This window comes from Thermobia domestica, chromosome 9 (assembly GCF_964235325.1).
Source record: "Thermobia domestica chromosome 9, izTheDome1.hap1.1, whole genome shotgun sequence".
In the NCBI taxonomy this organism is placed as follows: domain Eukaryota; kingdom Metazoa; phylum Arthropoda; class Insecta; order Zygentoma; family Lepismatidae; genus Thermobia; species Thermobia domestica.
The window spans coordinates 177,755,877-177,778,463 of NC_137462.1; the positions used below are offsets into that span (position 1 = coordinate 177,755,877).

Consider the following 22,587-nt stretch of genomic DNA (forward strand, 5'->3'; position numbering starts at 1 on the left):
ATGTCTAGACGTTGGAGGGCGTGAAACCATAGGTAACACGTTCTACAATGCCTCTAGACTTGAAAGAAAGATTTAAAAAAAAAGCGACGAAGCTCAAATAGAGTTATAACGCAAAGTTCCAGAAAACACCCGTATGGTACAAGCTGTACCATAAGATCGTAAAAGGGTTAAGCAAAGCGCCTGCAATGTCCGTCAACCCGTCGTACGTAACTTCTCTACTGGTTGCGTAACACCGCAGTTTAGGGTGCAACAATGTTAATCTTATGGGCTCAAAACGGCCCCTAAAACGTTGAATAGAACAATAACGATACTGTTTTTGAAAATTTGAATGAGAACTGGACAATCTACACAAAATTTGGAATCGACCACCGAAAACGGCACGTTTCTAGCATTTGTGGTTTTCGAGATTTCATTGTCGAAAGGATTGGCGACAAACATATAAACCTAGTATTTTAATATATAGACTAGCTGAACCTGCGCTCTCTACACAGCGCATCATTCGCATATGAGCATAAATCTCCTTCTCATTCCTCACAACATATGTACATGTCCCTTTACACACGCAAGTGAAAGACGTCTTGATTTAAAAAAATCAACAAAGGGTATCATAAAGGGGAGATTTTTTCGATTATTTTTTTTTCAACATCTCGCACAGTTTGCAAGATTTGAGCATACTTCCGATTGGAGTTTCTAATTCATGTATGACCAGTGTTTTCTTTCTTCTTGCATGCAGTATGTAATATGCAAATACATATGCAATTAATTATAATGTCAGTTATATATGGTGTTCATTGGGCAAAACACACAAAAAATAAAGATTTATCTTAAGACTCGAGAAATGGTTATCCTTCCTTTTTCACTGTATTTGGCCATGGAACAAACGCCTGAGACATATACAACCCCAATATACAACATTGTGGTGTTGGAATGTATAACGCATAGGATATGCTTTAGTTTTTTTTTTTTTAATTTCAACGCTTCCAGCATACCCTAAAAAAAATTAATAAAGAAATAATGGCCATGTTTTTTAAATATTCAATTAGAACTGGACAATCTACGCAAAATTTCCAATCGATTAGTGAAAACGTCATCTTTCTAGAGCCTGTAGTTTCCGAGATCTCATTGTCGAAAGGATTGGCCACAAACATATAAACATAGTTTTAAAAAACTCGGAAGATGGAAGCACAGCTCACATGCATTGATTTTAGAGAAGGCTTATTAAAATACAAAGACTTTGAACAATAATTTTATATCATAAACTTTATGAAAAAGATATAGTTAACTAATTTAGACTGTTTAAAGTACAAATACTTAAAATGTTTGTCTCTGTTAAACGTGAAATCACACATAACCGTAAATGAAAGATTTGAAAGCTAAAGTTATAGGTTGGAGCTCAGGCGCTTTTAATTGCTATTGTAGCATTTTAATAGATAGATGATGTTAAACGAAAACTTAACCACATATTGTTCATTGTTGCAAACAAAGAGTACTACACACATCCAAATTTCAGATGTCTGTACAAACACTAGTAACGTAAATGAGATTTTTTTAAAAATTTATTTTAAAGGAAAAAGCTACGACGTGTTTCACATCGAAAGACTAATGCAGTGTTTATGAAGTTTTGGCCTGTCAACTTTGAACTGTTACAACTCTGGAATGAAAGCGTGTAATATGAATAGGGATTGCTTATGAAGAAAGTATGATCCTTTGACATATTTTTCTGGGGAAGTGAAATGTCATGCAAGGACACACGTGGGAATGGCGTTAGGTGTAAAAACAAAAATGAAAACTCTTCGCCCAAGAAATTTTCCAGACTCAGTTTCGAGAACTTCTGCAGTTTTAGACATGGCACGTGCTAACATATAGACCTGTTTCGATATCTTGTCTTTACAATGTGTGAGTTGACATTAGAGCTAGTGGTCTACCTCCACGCTTTATCGCATGTTCGCAAGATGTGCTGTGGCCGCTCGTCCGCTCTGATGCACCCAACCCGCTTTCCTCAATCTGGACCTTAGTCCTCGTGCACGTTGTGCACCATCAAGGTTTGTCGGTACCATAACCTTGACACCTTAGCGTGAACCCCCATTCTCTGAGGGAGTGGGATATGCCCACTGCGGCAGAGCTAAAGCCCCACCTACCAGTTACTACTGGTGGAGTCACGCTGCTAGCGAGTCAGTCTTACCACTCTCTGCAGGTATGGCGCCCGAGCGTTTCAAGGCAAGCTCACCTCCTTCCCACACGCCCACCGTTACCCAGATTCTGAGATTAGCTCCCGTATGGTACCGAATTCTACGGTTTCGCCACAGCCCGGCAGTCCAACCCAAATCCGGGAGCCCTAGGCATGTCCGAGGAGGCTTGTTCAATTCCGGGCCTGCCTATCTCTATCGTTCAACTGGCAACCGCCTTGTCATGTAAAAGGTACCACACACACGTGGAGATACTCCCGTATTTCATCCCGGATCCAATGGTACGTGTTAAGTCACCATTTGAGTTTGGTGCCAGCCCATATCCTTCAGAGTTTCCTCCCTTCGGCAGGATCAGAACCGTTACCCTCATTCCTGGGATTGGTCCCTCTCTCACCTCCATTCAGTCCTCCAGCAGGCAGAAATCCGACACTTCTCTCCCGGAGGATCGTCCAAGCAATATGGGGTTTCCTCTAATTACGGTAGAGGTACACCGTACATTACCAGACCCAATGGTTGATATAGACTGTCTACCTTTAAAGACAATGACCATTTGGGAGCAGTGGCTACCCTGGTAGGGTTGTGAATACTGCACCCAGTCGGTGACAACCAGTATGCAGTAACTCTACCTCAGCGCTCCTGAGGTACAAGTGTGCGTTAGGATACTAGGTATCCCATCCCGGACGCAAAAGCATGCACTACATGCTCTTTGAGGGCAGTACCTTCATCCTCCCGGTAGGGCATTGGATCCGCCCAAACCTTGGGCACACTAACTACATACTCTTTCATACTTGTTGAGGTACCATTAGTGATGTGAGGTGGAAAATTTTCCATTCCGGAATATTTTCCGCTATATTTTTCCGGAAAATTTTCAGTTTAAAAAAAAAATAGTAATAAAGTAACAATTTCTCAGCAATCATAAAATTGATTGAATTCATGTATAGAAATGTTAAAAAGTGAAAGATCGTTTAAAGAATCTGAAAATTTTCATGGCTCAGACAATTTTCCGTACTATGTAGGAACAAATGAAACAATTTTTCATGAATCGAAACATTTTCTCTTATATGGGAAATTGAACTTTTTATGAATCTGAAAATTTTCATTTTGAAGATAAAAGTAAAACAACGTTTTGTTGATCGGAAAGTTTTATTGCTCTGTAGAAACAATTTCTCTGAAGGAAAGTTAGTCAGCAACAAATTATAATTTTCGAATTAGGTTTCGGGAACCGGAAAATTTTCTAATATTTCAAGTTGGAAAGTAAAATTTTACATAGTGTTTCTCTCTCTCTCTCTTCCTCTGTGAGCATCTTCGTTGCTAAGCGGTTAGGATACGCGCCTTTGGCATGTAATACCTGGCTTCGATTCTCAGCGGGAGCTCATGTAGTTCGGATTCCACGTTAATTAGTGGTCCCGTCTTATATAGTCTCGCTGCTGAAAGGAACGTTAAACTCAAAAGCAACTCAATTCAACTTCTCTCTCTGTGTATATATATAATATGCAGAGTGCAGAGAACATACATAGAGTTCGTAGAGTACAAATATCCCATTTTATTATTTAAAATTTCAATTCATTAACAGTCATGAATATTTTCCGATTCATAAAAACATACTCCACTTATTCCTACATCGTTGTTTAGCCGTAAAATTTACTGATAATAAATATTGTCTTAAAAAGTTTTAAGAAGTGAAAATATAACTATTCTTCATTTCAAGAACGTTTCAAAAACTTCAATGCGTTCTTCCCTCAGAATCCACCTTTGATCTTACAACATTACATTCCGTCAGTTTAATACGCATAAGACGGTTTTCTCATAGCTTTACAATTTTTATAGATTTACATACTGCAACATTTATTAATAAGTAGATATATTAATATAAAGTGCCTACTGTAAATTTTTGACTACCCAAAATTCGAGTTTAAGTAACTCATGAAAGCAAGTACTGACCATTTTCTGGAAATAAACATATTTATTTATTCATATATTCATTCAGAAGAGAAAGTGAAATATAACTAATAAGGAAGCTGATTTGTCTAGTTGTTCTTCCAATAAAATAATAAAAGAAAACTAAAAAGCTGCGCTATTAGCGCTGCGTTCTAAAAGCAACAGTGATTTCATTTCAATTTACAAAATAAAAAAAATTTCTGATATATATATATATATATATATATATATATATATATATATATATATATATATACAGAGAGAGAAAGAAAGAAATACTGTATATTTTTACTTCCTAACTTGAAATAGAAAATTTTCTGTTTACCAAAAGCTAATTGGAAAATGATAATTTGTTGCTGTCTAACTTTCCTCTACAGGAATTGGATTATATAGCTGAATGTGCAGTCAAATATAGTGGGAAGTTTTCCACATAACATCACTATACATAATATCCAAAATTCTCCGGATTATGAAAAGTTTTTTCACTTGTTTGTACATCGTGATGAAAATTTTCCGATTCATGAAAATTCCTTTCACTTGTTTCTACAGAGCAATAAAACTTTCCGATTCACAAAAGTTGCTTTACTTTTTGCTTCAAAATGATGAAAATTTTCCGACTCATAAAAAGTTCTTTAATTTTTCCATACAAGACAGAAAATATTTCGATTCATGAAAAATTGTTTTACTTGTTCCTACATAGTACGAAAAATTGTCTGAGCCATGAAAATTTTCAGATTCTTTAAATGATCTTTAACTTTTTAACATTTCTATACATGATTTCAATCAATTTTATGAATACTGAGGAATCGTTTACTTGATCACTGATATTTGTTAACTGAAAATTTTCCGGAAAATATAGAAGAAAATTTTCCACCTCACATCAAGGCTAAACAACGATGTAGGAATGACTGGAGTATGTTTTTATGAATCGGAAAATTTTCATCACTGGGTACCACGTAGCTTTATCTCCCAGACCCAAGGGCATGGTTTAGTTGCCCATTTCGGAGGATAGCCTCACCTCCGCCGGTAGGGGCGGCAGTTGGAAACTTATCTATCTCGCAGAGGACGTGACAAAGTCACACGTACTCTCCCAGATCCAGTGGCACGAGTTAGTCGCCTAAGTTAAATAGTCTAGTCGCTGAACAAAGCAGTAAGTTTTTGTAAAAATTATTAATGTATAACAGTTTCGCCAACTATCCACTTGGCTTCATCAGACATTATGAATACATAGGTAGCGACAGATTATATGTATGAGATCACGAAACAATCCCTGAATGCTGATTGGCTACCATAGGCTACTACAGCCAATCCCCTTAAATCACAAACCCAATATATATATATATATATATATATATATATATATATATATATATATATATATATATATATATATATAATATAAATCGGTAATTCCCTTTCGCCCCTGTTAACATTATATTGTAAATGTTTGTGTATTGTAATAGTGTAATGATTTAATTTTACTTGATATATTCGATCCCTAATTTTTATGGTGTAATATATTCTATTCTAGTCTAGTCTAAATAATCCTGCTAGTATATCTAAAATATTTAATAGTAAATTTACTGTATTTCTGTAACTAAAATAGATTGTTACGAAATTGTTGGTACCGGTGTATGTTACATTGAAGACTACTTCTGTACTTTTGGGGGCGCGGTGGCTCAGTGGTAGAGCGTTCACCTCCGGTGCTTGGGGTCCTTGGTTCGATCCCAGCTCGCGCCATGTGGACTTTGTGGTGGACAAACATCGTGCTCGTGGGTTTTCTCAGGGTTCTCCCGTTTCCTCCCACTTTCTTCATTCCACCATTTCATTCATCTCTCATCATCACTGTCTCCTTTAGCCTAATCCGCATATCCGTGGGACGTAAAACTTAAAGATTTCATTTAATTTTTTTTTACTTCTGTACTTTGGAACCAAAAATTTAATAACTTTTGATCAGGAAGAAAATGTCCATTGTATAATTCTAAGAACTTCTGGTGCGGCCCTCGCACAAAGTTAATGAGGCACAGCGTGTCTTTTTAGAGCATCATTTGACATAGTTTATAGACGAGTGAAAATCTAGGGCGAGCCATAATTTGAAGCTCAACCCTTTCCTCAGATCGTGTTGAAATAGTAGACTGTTATTGACGGTCGTAGCACTGTGTGGAAATATATATTATGTTGCAGTGGACAGAGATGTTAAAACGATGAATTTAAAAATTATTGGCAAAATTTAACGTATTTTTTATAATTAAGTTAAATCATTTAGTCAACATCTTTTACCTATAAGTTATGTGATTCAGCGAAATTATGTGTGGTTTTAGAATACATTCGATCATTTAATACTACTTTGCAGATCAAAACCCAGCCGCCCAAGGAGCTTCCTTGACTGAAAGCAAGAAAGGTAGACGATCGAAGAAGCAAAACGGAGAGACTAATGGAGACGGTAGATCCTCGTCACCCAAAAACGAAAGCAGCGTTGACTTAGAAGTTGTCGCTCCCGAGAAGAAGGAAGATTACGTACGTATGATCATTTGATGTTTATTTCGAAATTACGTACTTCAAAGATAATAATTTATGTTGCGTTTTATCTTTCTTAATGTTAGGAAACTCGCAAGAAATGGTAAAAATTAATTATGTAAGAGAATACCGTGAACGACCAACACTATCGATATTTCTTCTGTCGTAAACATCTGCGGAATAAATTAATTGCGAGAGATTGATCAGAACACACATTGACGATTTTGAAACCAAATCTCCACAGAAACTGTAATGACCTACCATGATTGTATTTTACTGGATAACGAACATTGTGATAATAATGTTTGTGCATAGTTTTCAATATGAAGGCCACTCTGAAGAGGGATTGTGTCCTTTTGCGCAAACTTTTCAGAAGATAACCGTAGTGGACTTGTTCCCAACCCTTCTTGACTAACGACATACTTCTGAACGCCACAACATCGCGACTCACTGGATTTTTTTTACTAATATAAAAATTACAGTAGCGTATAGTTTCTATGCTAAAGTTACTCTATAAAATAGTGAACATCGTTGCTGCCGCTGGAGACATAGACTGATATATTCTGTCTCAAAATTTATTTTAACTCCTTCGTGATTTTTAAATTCTAAAATTTCGCAATACACCTCATGGAAGTACACGACATAGCAGTGTTGCAACACACCAGTTGAGAATCACTGCCGTAATGTACAGTTGAAGAAGGCGATGTTCGAAACGTTTCAGAAGTCAAAACTTCACCACTGTGTGTAAAGAACATAGTTCATTGTTTCATTTGGTGATAAATTATAGATTTTACAATATGACTGTGAACAAATCGTGTACATATATATATTATTTATACATTAATATATTATTTAAATGAAGTCCTAATATTCATTTGCAAGATTTTGATATTTACTTGTATTTGATGCAACTCTACAAATCACAAATTTCCAATAAATCCAAGCATAATAAATCCCTGTGGGAACCTTTTTGTCCAGTGGCAAACATTTGACTCATAAATGGCAGCTTTGAGAACAGTTTACCCATTTGACCTTTCTGGGTATCTGTCATGTGGGATGTACTCGCATGATACAAATTCCTGGTATATTTTGTTAGTGAACATTAATGTATGACCATTATTGACTGAAACAGGTTACGACTATCTCTCCGATAGCGAACCAATAGTATTAACGACTTTCTAAATCTTTTATAGTTCAAGTGTGCATGGAAATAATACTTTATACACTTTTCCCAATATCAGTTAAATATAGCGTAATTTCATTTTGGATTCTGATGGTTAAGATACACTTATGCCCCACGTGCAGCACTTCGCTGCAGTTCACACATGTGGGATTCAAAATGCAGTTCGTAATTTGCAATATATATTCTGATCAACTTTCTGTAATGGATTATTTAAAATAGTCTGTTGCTGCTTTTCTCCACTTTTCGTGCGGAATATTAGCACAAAATCGTGTGACATTCATCCTCAGTTTCTCGATACACTCACTTCATTTATTTTCAAATCTTGAAAACAAAAACTTCGTGCAGCAAACTTGTAAATACTTTTTAATTTTGGTATACACTTAAATACCAAATCATGAGATACTTATGTAACAGCTTGTGCGACCTCCTCGAGGACAGCGAAGTGCAGTAACTCGCTGGTAGTCAGCTGGAGAAATGTGCAGCCTCGATTAGCGTCCACAATTTTCGGTGGTTGCAGGTGGAGGATCCTGGACATAAATAGCCCGTTCGATGATATCCCACATGTGTGTCCAGAATTTTGAGTTATTAGCTAAAATCTATTTGTGTTGCGTAGGTTGAAGATGATGATTGGGCTGTTGATGTAAGTGAAGAAGCCGTGCGAGCACGTCTTCAGGATTTGACTGATGGTGCCAAGGGTTTGACGATCACTGATGATTTGGAGAAAACTGAGAAAGAACGCATGGATATATTCTACGAATTTGTGAAAGAGCGCAGAGATAAAGGTACTCTGGAAGGTGCAGATAAAGAATTAGTTGGAGAAGCCGACCGTCTTGAAGTTCGATCTAAAGCTCCTCTGGTATTGGCTGAACTTCTTTTTAATCAGCAAATTCTTACTCAGGTTAGTGACTACGTGCGTTTTTATTATTACAAGTAATAAGTTATTTTTGTGGGAATTGCTAAGTTGATCATAGGTTGTAAAGCAAATTTTATAACGAAGTCAGTAGTTTATAAGAGAATATTGAATTCAGACTACATAGCAGAAAGAAAAGTAAATATTCTATTAATAGTATATTGATGGCGTTTACTTTTTTTTTTTCTTCCTAAGTAATGAGATTTGTGCTCTTTTAAATAATGGACTGTTTATTAAGAGGTAAATCTGGTCGCCAGGTAAGGACTACTACTGTACTTCAGCATGGAATGGTAGCTAAAATGGGAACGTTCTCTTGTGCAGAAATTTTGCTTAAATTGTCAAATCATGTCATACAGCATCGATGCTAAGAAGGACGTTCAACTCCAATTGAGATGAAAATTACTAAAGTAACACATTGAAAATATAGAACGATAAGACATATGTCGTGGCAACTTTTTTTCTTTTTACGCGAATGGGGATAACACGGAAACCCGATGATAAACGTTGGAAAGAATGAGGTGATATAAAAAAGTATCGATACTAGTTCTGTAACACGAACAGCCGGAACGCACAGGAAGTATCGACCTTCATAAGTATATGCCAAGACCTCGTTCTGTGTACATCAGGAGCTGCGCGGCTGTTGCTTTTCTGACTACGTGCATTACCATGTCTAATTTCGTCATGGACTGCAAGTTAAAACAACGGGCGAACGTGAAATTTTATGTGAAACTAGCCACAGAGACGGTTGGCATGATTCGGCGAGTGTACGGCGATGCTGCAATAAGTCATTAAAGATATTTTGAGTATTGTGCCCACTTCAAGAGCGGAAGAATATCACTGGAAGACGACGACAGGGCAGGACGTCCTTCAACGAGCCACATCCAAAAATGTCGAAACTATTCGGCATCTTGTTCATGAAAATCGTCGAAGAACAATCCAAAACATTGCTGCCATTGTCAGTGTGTCATGCGGAATAATGCAGGCAATCTGAACGTATGGTTTGAACATGCGATATGTTGCTGTAAAGTTCGTCCCCCAAGCTATTGACCCAGGAACAGAAAGAATACCGCATCGAATTTTACCAAGAACTCCGTCAACGTGCCGTGAATAACTCGTCCTTCAAATTGAGACTTATTACCGGTGACGAAACTTGGGTGTACAGGTACGACCCTGAGACAAAACAACAGTCTTCACAGTGGAAGAGCCTATCATCTCCACTGTAAAAAAGGCGAGACAGGTCAGCAGGCATTGTGGATCACAAATTCGTCCTTGTTCTACAACGTTTATCGTCGCTTCCACGACCATATATTGAATATACATGTATATGTAATGTAGTTGGAACACAGGAATCTTAGTGAGCATAAAAAGCAAATAATTATTTACGAAAAAAATTCTTAATGTGTCTATTACTGCTACACTTAATCCTATTGAAATACAATTAGATGCATTTCTGATAAGTTTGTGTACTTTATAATTTAGAGTATATACTAGAACTATTTGGAAGGTTCTCGGAATAGATGGGAAAACTAGTTTCAAATCTAGCCCGTTGTTAGTTACTGACAACTCCATATAATTGTCTGGATCAGTAGACAACTGAAGATACAGCTAATTGTTGTCGTTTAGTTGCACTTAAGTCGTTTATTTTTTAATGACAAAATTTGAGCACTGAGCGGCCTTTAAATATTTGATAACGAAGGATATGATGTTGACAAAATACATAACGCAATGAAATATACACTGGAAGTCTTGTCCTACTCATTTTTTCACTGTTGCCCAAGTAAGCATCAAAGTTCAAGGGCGGTCGTGAAAGACTGAAAGATAATCCGCAAAGTGGACAGTAAAATATATCACTACAACAGACATTGAAACGTGTACAGTATGGCAATCAAAGATCGCCGATTAGGGGCGAGTAATAAAGGCTTCAGAACAGCGTTGAATCAAGTGTATTAGTGTCAACTAGAATTGTTGAAAAATACACAATTTTCAAGATGCAAATAATATTTTGAACGTCATAAAGAGGACTTCCCAAGTGATTTTAATATATTTCTTCACACATCCACAGTAAACTTAATTTCCATTCTCAGAATAATATATATTTGCATGTGCCGCGTGATGTTGATGTGTGTTTGAAAATAATTTAATTTGTTTCAGGTGAAGAAGCATAGAGTTCTATTCCTGCGTTTTACTCATGAAGATCTTAAAGCTCAAAAATATTTAATTGGTGGTATTGAACAAGTTATCGCGTTGCACAAGGATTCGTTAATGGCAAAAGTACCTCATATTTTCAAGGTAAGTAGTAGTTTGTTTCTATTTGTATAGTGTTGGTAGTCAAGAGAGTAGGAGAGCTCGATATTTATAGAAACCTCAATGATTATAAGTTAATCAGACGTTCTGATGAAGAAATTTAACTATAAGGCAGACTATGAGAGGTTACTATTTTTAAAATCTAGAGGTTAAGTTTAAAACTAAGTTTTGCAAAGTGTACCATTGTATCCGAAATAATTTACTCTAGAACATATTTTAAATCTGTAGGAAATATTATTTAAGTAGACTAAAGAGAGATATTTATTTACATTAGTGTTCATAGTCGTGTGGTATCCGTTGCAAACTAGGAACACTACATTATCACATACGAATTTCCTTTCCATTTCACGGACGGAGAAGACAAGATGTGTGTTTCCGAACTTGCTTATTTTACCGTCTTACGTAGACATGAAATAATAATCACAAATCAAGATCTTTCAGTTTAACATTACACGATTGTGTCCATTAGGCTAAGAGAGCACTTAAAATATAGCGATGATCGGTACTCAACAACGTTAAGCTTTTCAGTCGAGAATTGCTTCTTCGGAAGTGAAGTTTCTGAAAACACTTGAGATTTTTTTTATTTTTTATTTTTTTTTTTTTTTTTAAATATAGTACATTTAAGTGGCTTTTATTGTTACAGCCATAAAAGTTTTTATCGAAAATAATGTTGTATACTGACGTCCATCCGTGTTATCTTGAGTTTTTCAGAGGAAACTGTCTGCGAAAACAGTTCGCGTAAAGGAAAAAATAAATTCTTTCTTTCATATGACATAACTTCCATCATTTTAGCGTGATGTCGTCTTGATTCTCCAGCGTAATAAGTGAAATGACATGAGTTAGACCATACGGATTTACCCTACGATGACCGGAATATTTGGAATAAAGTTTCATGTATTTTTTTTATTTATTTGAAAATTTTAGTAATTATAAGAATAATAATTAAATCCCACAATAAATCAACCTAGTTCAAGTGAGGGAACTACTACTTGTTTAAACAAACAAACAAAAAAAAAAAAAAATCAAACTGCATAGAACCGCCTTCTCTGGATTTTATCTGGGGCTTTAATTCAACTAATTGGAGATTGATTTTTACCATTTTGTATTATTTCTTGAAATATACTGGAGGAGAAAAGATTAAATTATACCTTTCAAATATTCTCCCCCTACGTGTGCAACGGGGCCTCTTAAAAATTTGTGTGAATACCTCTTCCAAAAAAAGTTTTAAGTAGTCAAAACATTAGTCTGTTATATATAAGTTATAAGGGTGGCGCAGCAAAACAGGAAAATTTTAATTGATGTAAAATGCACTAGTAAATACAGGAAAGAATACATTTAATGATTCAGGTGTATGTAGAGAATATTAACAATATTAGCTATGGCACTTACATGTCACTTTATTTCATGAAGACAAAATCGGGAAGATGTGCCTCATCTCGGCATACACATTATGAGAGTATGTTTTGGAAATTCGCTTGAATGCTTACTGTAAAGGAGGAACGTAAGTGAGTCCTCCTTTAATCCTCAGTTTCAGTTCAACGATGTTTGCAGGTTGTGTACTTTACTGTGCTTTCGAGATGTCTTCATAGATTCGTCTCAGAGAAACTGCAAACACTGAGCTCAGGGGATCTCGAAGGCCATAGAATGCCACAGTTCTTATCAAATGCTTTCACAGCAAACACACGTTCCACACAACTTCAGTGCTTCATTACTACTAAATGACAGTCTTCTCAATGTTGTCTTATCGGTCCCGCAAACAAATGCCGGCCATACATATGTTGCTAATTCTAGATTCAAAATTTACCGTTTCACTGCGCTACCAATATACACTACCAGAGCCAACGATTGAAAGTAAATACTAAACTATTTAATAAACAGTACTGATATGAAGATGTACATAGGAAATTTTAAGATAACGAAATTGTTGAAATATTAAACTATGTGAAAAGGGGATAATTCTCATTGTTTTCCTTATTAGTAGATTTTTGTTATTAGTGTGTGTAGTTTAACATTGTGTTTGTGCTTATTATTTCAATCACACAGACCATACAAAAGTTATTCGGCATTGCAACGTGTTCTTGAAACAAAACAAATTAAGTTGGAATCCGGTTCGATAGTGACGGATAAGGAAATAAGCCACATTTACGGCAATTCATCTTCAGTCTATAATGAGATTTATTTTTGTTTCAGAAATGGCTGTCAATTGTTCATATCATAGTCGTAATATTATCGTGATTTCTCACTTTGAGACACTTTTGGCGTATTTCCTTGCGACTGGGCTCTTGACTTGTTTTGTTAATGAATTTTGAAATAAGCATATTGTTCTGTTGCCCATGAAGCAATATTACGAGTTCCATATATTATTTTTGCTTCGCTGTGCACTGAGTTCACTGTTATCCTAATTCAACGCCAGTGATTTGTATCTGTCATGGAGAGATTATACGAGGGCCATCCGGAAAGTGGTACCCGTTTGTGCAATAAAGACACAGTAGTACATATTAACAAATATACACATTTTTATTGAAAAGAGCATACTTTACAATACTTCTCCACATAATAAACAAGCAAATTGAGGCTTTTGTCATACCGTGTGACGAGTTTTTATATTCCAGCGTCATATTCCTCCGCCGCCAGCGTATTGAGATACGTAGTCACGCCTCGTTTAAGTTCTTCATCGCTGTCAAATCTTTTTCCCGCCAGAAAGTCTTCAAGCTTCGTAAAGAGAGGAAAATCCGAAGGTGCCAAGTCCGGGCTATACGGTGGATGGTCGAAGGTTTCCCACTTGAATTGCTGCAGAAGTTGTTGTTTTTGCAGCTGCATGGGGCCTGGCATTGTCATGAAGGAGAATGACGCCTGTAGACAACAGACTTCGCCGTAGATTTTGTATTCCCCGCCGTAATTTCTTTAATGTTTCACAATACGCATTAGCATTAATTCTCTCTCCACGGGCCGTAAAATCAATGAGCAGTACACCTCGTCGATCCCAGAATATGGTTGCTATGAGTTTCCTGGTGGACGGAACTGTCTTGAATTTTTTTGGTTTGGTTGGTGAATGACCGTGATGCCACTCCATGGACTGTCGTTTACTCTCAGGTGATGCATAACAAACCCATGTTTCGTCCCTTGTAATGATGCGATTCAGGAAAGTCTCTCCTTCATCGGAATAACGTCCCAGAAACGTCAGTGCTGCAGCCATACGCTTGGTTTTGTGTTCATCTGTGAGCATGCGAGGGACCCACCTTGCACAGATTTTTGAATAATGCAGATGGTCTTTGACAATTTCATGAACAATTGTTCAAGACACATTAGGAAAATGTTCAGAGTTCATCAGTTGTGACGCGCGATCGTTCCTCACGCATTCGTCTACTGACCTCAGCAGTTCGTCTGTAATGACAGATGGTCTCCCTGAACGCTCCTCGTCGTGTGTACTGCCCCTCCCCAGGTTGAAGTTGCGACATCAGCGCCGAACTGACGACTCGTCCATCACATTGTCTCCATACACCTCCTTTAATTGGCGATGAATTTCACAAGGTCGAACGTTTCGTGCATTAAGAAATTTAATCACGGCCCTCACTTCACAACTGGCGGGGTTCTCAATTCGTTTAATCATTATAAACGAGCACATACACAACACAGACACTGCTAGCGTCACGCAACCTCGCACAGAGCAGGCAGACAAGCCACTGACGCGGTCTGACCTTGCACAGCGGCTCCCCGAGTCGTCAGCGCTTCATGCGGTGCAATCGGGTACCACTTTCCGGATGGCCCTCGTATAAAGGTAACCAAGAAAGTTCTGTCGCTTTTTCACCCACCACCTTCGAACATCAAAATGTCACCTCAGACGTACCTAGAAGATCAAAAATAGTCCCCATCAGCATCGACGACCTTCTGCCAACGCTTTGGAAGGCGATGGATTCCATCGCGGTAGAACTTGTGGGCCGTAAAGCGAAGAAGGTATCAAGTGCATTTTAATGCATTTGCATCTCTATTAGGGATTTGAACTGGCGTCGTCTAAGGTGATTGTCCAAGGAATGAAGATAATCGGACGGTGCAATCTTCGGGAGTATGGCGGATGCAATAGTGTTTCCCATGAAAAGCGTAGAATAGTGTTCCGGATCATGTTAGCCACGTGGGGCTTAGCGTTGTCCCGCAACAGGCGGTCCCCTTTGCGATTTAGAACTTCTGACTCCAGAGTTTTGAGTTATTCTTGAACACGGCTCAACTGCTTGATACTCTGGCCAGCTGGTAGCAGTTCTCAATGCACGATGCCGCGAGTAGTCCACCAAACACACAGGAGGACCTCCTGGTGCAGTGCTGGTTTCAACTGTTTTGGAACCGGTTCATGGGATGCTAACCGATGATGATGGCGTCGTGGAGCTTCGTACAGAACCCATTTCTCATCATATGTCAACACCCTGTCCAGAAATGGCTTCTTCCTCAGACGAGACCGTAAAGAAATATAGGTGTCTGCTGGCGTTGCCTTCTGGCCCGCAGTCAAATCATGTGGGACCCATCGACCGAACTTATAGTGCTTCCCAAGTTGATGGAGGTGCTGCCGAATGGTTTCTCCATTCACACTAACTTGCAGTCCCAGTTCCTCACACTCCTCCAGTCTGACCACTGTTCGCCTCAATTACTGCGTGGAGATGTACATGTGTTGGTCTTCCGGCACGTGGTGCGTCTTCGAGTATTTCGTCAGCGTCCTTCAACTTGTTCAACTACCGCTGCACTGTCCGGGTAGTCACGATACCCTCACCAAAGGCCTGGCATATCTTCCGCCACGCTGCAGCGGCGTGTAACCCCAGTTTGAACATGTACAACATACACGCCCTTATGACGCTCTGTGGAGGTCCCATGTTCACTCTGTCCTTACGCAAGTTGACAGTGTAACTGAAGTACCACAACCAGGTAGTATGTTGGATACACCCACACCAACACCTGACCTTCGCTTTATCTCCATTCGCATTCAACTCACGGTGTGAGGATTAATGGAACACAGACCTCCACAAAAAGGGACAGAATTTTCTTGGTTACCTTATAGTTAAATTTATGCAGCAAATAGCGTTCCCACATTAATAGTTCTCTATGTCCTACATTGGCTGTGACGTAAGTAAAATTATGTAAAACTTAAAGTACTTACCTTTTTTGTATTATACGATACTTAAAGTAAACGTGTTGAAGGTCGAATTTCCGCTGATAACTGATAAAGACGGATAAAATGTTTTAGTTAAAACACACCTCCTGTTGCCTGGTTTAGAGTGTCTGAAAAACTTTATTTTCAAACAATTTACAACCAAATGTGAACGATACGTTATTTTTATGTAAAGGAAAGTAACTTTCATACGACAGTATGTATAAAATTCCGTACAGCCCAGCATCAGAGTAACAAAGGAAACAAATTTCAGAACATCGAAGCGCCTTGTGTATGTATTTTTTTTCTTTCCTCCGTCTGAAGTGTCGAGCTTCAGGGATAAGATATTCTGTACAAGAATCACACACCTGCTCTCATTCCATTTTTATATCCTTTCTTCTTTGACACTGTCCGATTTCTGGGTCTGACGTGTGATCGCCTCTTAAAGTGGGCATCACGTATTCGTAATCTTAAATACTAAGTTACAAATTGCTTAGCGTACTTCCCACCACATCTGGGATGCCCCGTCTTATTGCTCTATTGCGGTTATACCTAAGACTTGGTTATATCTGTTCCAAGTTAGGGACTGCCTCCATAGTATTCACGACCTGCGAATTGCGAAGGTGGTCGACAAGTTGAGAATGCAAATGATGCTAAAATGCTGGGATAGTTCGGGTGAACAGCGTTGCCTGCAGTCGAAGCGATGTAGTTTTCAGCGCGAGAAACCCCTATAGAAGCTGTATGACATAAAACGGGAACATCTTTTTAGTTAAGTGATGTGCCAGTATATTATCACTGTCTCAAAAGCTTAAGATGCGAATTTTCAAGTATAAAATTTAAATTGAATTTTTAAGAGTGACAAAGTAATTTACATTCGTAATTTTCGTATCTAGTGGGTGCTGTTGAGTTCATAGTTGCATTGGTATTCGGTTCCACTGGAGGCACAGCCTTAGGCCATGGATGTATTTCTTACTCATCTGATCGTTTCCCTCTGCAGAAGCAACTTGACTGGAGAGACTTCTCCACAACCCATACTCATTTTATTACCAACCACTTCTGTAGCTTTTCTCTGCATCGCGCTCAGATATACGATTGGTATGCAGCGCGACCTCGGGTTACACGCCCAAGGTATGTTCGTCGTGACTCGCACAAGGATAAATACCCAGAGATACAAGGGTGAATCAAAAAGTAAGGTGAATTGTTGATTTACAGAAAAGTGTACAGAGATACGTCGATGAAGCTTTACTATGTTTGAAGTATGGTATCACACTATTATTCGAAGAAGGAACCGTAGTTGTCTAAACATTTATTCCAACGTGGCACCAAATCATCCATGCCCTGTTCAAAGAAATGTGGTTCCAGATTTCCTAACCAGGTACGTGTAGCCTGTTGTGCCTCTGCCAGTGTCTGGAAACGCTGCCCACGGAGATGTTGCTTCAGGGGGCCGAACAAATGGTAATCCGACGGGGCTAAATCAGGGCTATACGGAGGGTGATCGAGAATTTCCCACTTGAACCCGCGGAGGTGTGTACGGGTCCGTTCGGCTGTATGTGGACGTGCGTTATCATGCAGTAACACGCCCTCTCGGAGTGCCCCCCGCCGTTTCTGCCGTGTGGCTGCTTTCAGCCTGTCCAGGGTTTGGCAGTAGGTGTCTGCATTAATGGTCGTACCCTTTTCCAGAAATTCAACATGAATAACCCCGAGACGGTCCCAAAAGACAGTAGCCATTGTTTTCTGGGCAGATGCTATTGTCTTGCATTTCTTGGCCTGTGGTGACGATGGATGTTTCCATGTCATGCTCTGACGTTTGGATTCAGGTGTCCATAGAGGTATCGGAGTTTCATCGCCCGTTATGATGCGATGAAGGAATGAATTTCCTTCGTCGGCATAACGTCTGAGGTGGCTCAGGGAAATGCCCATTCGCTGGTTTTTGTGTTCGTTACTCAGAAGCTTGGGTACCCAGCGCGCGCACACTTTTGTGAAGCCCAGTTGGTCATGGACGATACCGCTTACGGAACCATAAGAGAGATTCAATTCATTGGCAATGTCGTGCAACCGCACTCTTCTGTCTTCACGAATCATGGCATCGACGACAGCCACATTCGTGTCGGTGATGGACGTTGATGGTCTGCCACTTCTGCCATCATCTGTGACAGTACTCCTACCACTTGCAAATGCGTTACACCACACGTACACTTGTTTCAGCGACATAACACTATCTCCGTAGACCTGCACCAATTCTCGATGAATATCACATGGTTTTGTTTCCTTGGCCCAGAAAAAACGAATGACACCGCGCACTTCCTCCTTGGCGTAATGTTCCAGTCGTTGCGCCATCTTTGAGTTGCTCTCAGCACCAGACGGGTGGACATAGAATGTTGTACAAGCCGTCACACTTCTATTACCAAATTACCTGTAACATGGAAAAGAATTAATTAGCTACACACAATACTATGGGTTTGACAGGCAATTTCACCTTACTTTTTGATTTATCCTTGTACTAGCAAACACCGTGTGCGTGGGTTTTCTCGGGGTTCTCCCGTTTCCTCCCACTTTCTTCGTTCCACCATTTCATTCATTACTCATTATCACCGTCTCCTTTAGCCTAACCGGCATAACCGTGGGACGTAAAACTCAAAATTTCATTTTCCTTGTACTAGCAAGTGTTCGGTACGTTGTTGGGACAGTATCGATTTTAACGTTTTGTATATGGACAGTTCTAGAGATGAGAATATCTTTGGCTCTTCTTTCATCACGAAGAGGACAGCTGCATCGCGTGTTCAATAATCACTGTTGAACTAATGCTTGCCCCTTGATCGTGAGATTCAGCTTCAATGCGTTGGGTGCTTATTTTCACTGATTCGCAATGATTCGCAAAGCATTATTAAAAGCTTACTGAATGTGTTAGGTAAATACGCCCTCATACAAGACATTCTTATAAGTAGTGATTTTTCCCCCTTTCTTCCACTCTTAATCTGGAATCTCTTGTGATGTTTTATGTTCTAACAATTGTCCGCGATAAGTAGTGATTTTTTTTCCCCTTTCTTCCACTCTTAATCTGGAATCTCTTGTGATGTTTTATGTTCTAACAATTGTCCGCGAGTCTTTACTCCTTAAGTGCTTATCTTTCCTTACTTTGCCTTATCTCATATCCTTTTAATTTTTTTTTTTTTTATTTACTAGTTTAAGCAACCCGCTCCGCCGGATCAGCTAAAGGAAATAAATCTCTGAACAGGGAGTAAATTAGACTATCATCATATGACTATCCAACAGGGAGTAAATTAGATACGGCAGGGAAAGGCGAAATTGAGAGAGGATTGTAAGTAATAGGGCAACGCAGCAACAATGAAAAATTTGAGCCGGGTAGTGACCTAATGGTTCTCTCTTACAGCATCGATGCAAGTACTATGGAAACCACTCCTCAACCCATGCCCTAATTGTATGTTCAAAGATTCACTTTAAAGTTCAACTATTCCGCCATAAAAAGGCGACATACATCATCAGTTTCATTTTATATATGTAAGTTATAGTTATTACTTTCCCTGCATTATCTCCCATTGTTTATTATTTATTAATGTATAATCAATCATGTACTATTCTTTATTTTTGTCATAATTTGTAATGTCAGCTTGAACTTACTAAGCAATTCATTGTTTCCACACAGTAACTTTTCAGTCATTTGCATGTAACACCGTTCTACGTGCTTCTAAATATTTAACTGAGCGCGTGCTCTGTAAGTATTGTGGTTTCTGCAGTTATATGGATAACGTACTAGGTTCCGATCTACGTTACTGTTCCCCCAGTTTTCAGCATTAGTACGATTGAATTGGTAAAGATTAAACAGGGTGTCTATCGGTCACGAAAGTCATCAAAAAATTACGAAATCAGAAAACGGTCATGAAAGCCAAGAAAGTCACAAAATTTAGCTTTTTTTTTTTTTTTTTTTTTTTTTTTTTTTTTTTTTTTAACTCTACAAACATAAGTAGAGACTGGAAAATTGTGTTCTATAAAACGTCAAAATTCACCACCAAAAATGTCTATGGTCGGCTTGAGACGGTACCAAATCGCAAGCAAAGCACACTTCTATCGCATGCATGAAAATTCGGCCCAATTTGCACCTAAGTTCGCTCTTGGAAGTGTTACTAAATTTTATGGTTTGGGAAAGAAAAGGTCACGAAATTTCATTTTGAAATTTTAGTAGACACCCTGTTAAATCAACTAACGTAATACCATTTGGTTAATTGATGTAGATTTAGTGAGGACGTTAACAGCAAGAATGTATATCCCCTTCACGAAATAACTATAACTCTGTTAAAGTGATGAGCTCCTTTGTGGCTAAGCGGTTTGCGTACGCTCCTTTGGCGTGAGACCCGAGTTCGATTCCCGGCGGGAGCTCATGTGGTTCGGATTCCACGTTAAGCAGTAGGTCCACGTCTCATATAGCCTCGCTGCTGAACGGGACGTTAAACTCAAAATCAACTCAACTCTGTTAAAGTGATATACTGCTCAACCTGTGTATGTTATACCACAAAGTGATTCATCGCACCGGTTATATATTTCTGAAATCTGACTCATTTGGATAATATAGTATTCACCTTCTCTAATTTACTTCATTCTAACCATATTTTGTATGTAATCTCGTGTGTAGTTATATATTGGAGAGACTACCGGAAATGGAGGCGACTTGAGGGCTGTTGACATATAAAGTAAATTAAGTAAAGTTGGCTAAGTAGTAAAACTTTCTAATGTTAAACTTGATTCAATAATATAAAACTTGAATCAACTTAGTGATGAGTTAAATTTGTTTATACCCAGGCATTCTACGATGCTGACATCCTGGAAGAAAAAGTGCTGTTGGACTGGTCGAGTAAAATAAGCAAGAAGTACGTGAGTCGGGAGCTGAGTCAAGAGATCCATGCAAAGGCTGAGCCATTCATCAAATGGCTCAAGGAGGCTGAGGAGGAGGAGAGTGACAGCGAAGAGGATGATGATGTGGAGGTAATTCACAAGCTTTACTAAATGTTATATACAGTACGGGACAATTGCTAGAGAACAAGCTCATTGGCTTGTAACTTTGGGAACATGATCTGTTCATATAAAATGACCAATACATGTGTACAGATATCAGTAAAGTTTTGCTGTCAAAATATGGCTAGAATTACCCGGCATGCAAAGAAACAGTCCCCTCCCCCCAAAAGAATTAAGATGTGGGGAATATTCTGGTCAGTCCGTACGGTTGATATCCTCACTGCCCAGTGTGCCTCTTAACTTCAGTGGTAGTGTGTGCGTGTGTGTGTGTGCGGCGCACGTTGTTATCCATGTAGTGTCACGATTCAGTACATCACGGAAAAGAAATATATTCTTTCAGGATCTGGATAAAAGACCGGTCTTTAGTAATAGGTTTTGCGTCGAAAGATGTGCAGCACTATTCTTTTACCATTCCCGCCTATACCATAACTCCAGGATCCCCATACTCCATAACTCCAGGTATACCTGTCATTCACCGATGTGCTTCAGATATCTTTCTCTCCATACTATTATATGTCAAAATCATTTGTAGCACAGGACCGTGATACATCGAGAACGTCATCGCAGTCATGATGTATCCTACAACACTGTAATCGTGACATGACAATGGAAAATGGAATCCACTTAACTGCTTTCTGGAATACATCGTCGTAAAGTGATAGTGGGAAACACATGGGCACCAGAAGCACAGGCAAACACATGACCAATTTGAGCGAGAGTCACTAATCGATTTCTTTTCGCAAACTGGCTTCTTCAGCGATGCTGTCGAACTGTTACCGTCCACAACCTCCACCATGCACATGCATAGCTCCTTTTGTAGCAGCAGCTTTCTGGAATCAGGATATACGCTCATCAAACATAACACTTCGACCTGCCTCAGACTGACCGACTTTTGTGTCACTTTTCGAATCACTTTATCTCGCTATTGCATTTGTGGAGCGAGATATAGTGATGAAGCTACCTTTATAGCTTGCACACTTCCCCGAAGGTCAAGACTAAGGGAAACACTACTTGAGGCAGAAGAAGGTCAGTCTCCTGGTATTTAACTGGTTGTAATAGTGGGAGCATTCTACGCATTGACAATCTCTTAAATTTACTTTTGACAATTTTTACTGCTACTAAGAAAAGTTGTTTTAGTTTGGATTTCCACTTTTAAGGTTAATATATATTTATAATTTTGTTTACGATGGGTAAGTATTGAATATGACGAATCCTCAATCCAGTTGGTTGGTTTTGAATTTAATGTTCTTTTCAACAGCGAAGGTATGAGATATAGATATACGGCTTGTAGTAGGGTCCGAACTACATGAGTTGCTACCGGAAATCCAACCCGGGCTTTCCACGAGAGAACTCAGTACTAGTAGTACGCAAAAGTTTGATGATGGGAAGA

At 38.7% G+C, this 22,587-nt stretch overlaps 1 protein-coding gene across 4 annotated transcripts in view; it reads left to right on the forward strand.

Annotated features, from left to right (window-relative positions):
• Positions 1 to 22,587, forward strand: part of eIF5 (eukaryotic translation initiation factor 5) — a 105,588-nt gene that overhangs the window by 81,368 nt on the left and 1,633 nt on the right. For 3 of the 4 annotated variants that reach the window (XM_081725507.1, XM_081725506.1, XM_081725508.1), the window contains 4 exons: positions 6,478 to 6,641; positions 8,438 to 8,722; positions 10,886 to 11,023; positions 20,985 to 21,167. In XM_081725507.1, the coding sequence (XP_081581633.1) occupies positions 6,478 to 6,641; positions 8,438 to 8,722; positions 10,886 to 11,023; positions 20,985 to 21,167 (770 nt within the window). Of the gene's footprint in view, positions 1 to 6,477; positions 6,642 to 8,437; positions 8,723 to 10,885; positions 11,024 to 19,352; positions 19,689 to 20,984; positions 21,168 to 22,587 lie in introns of those variants that run through there. The other variant, XR_014126809.1, reaches the window with a different exon arrangement.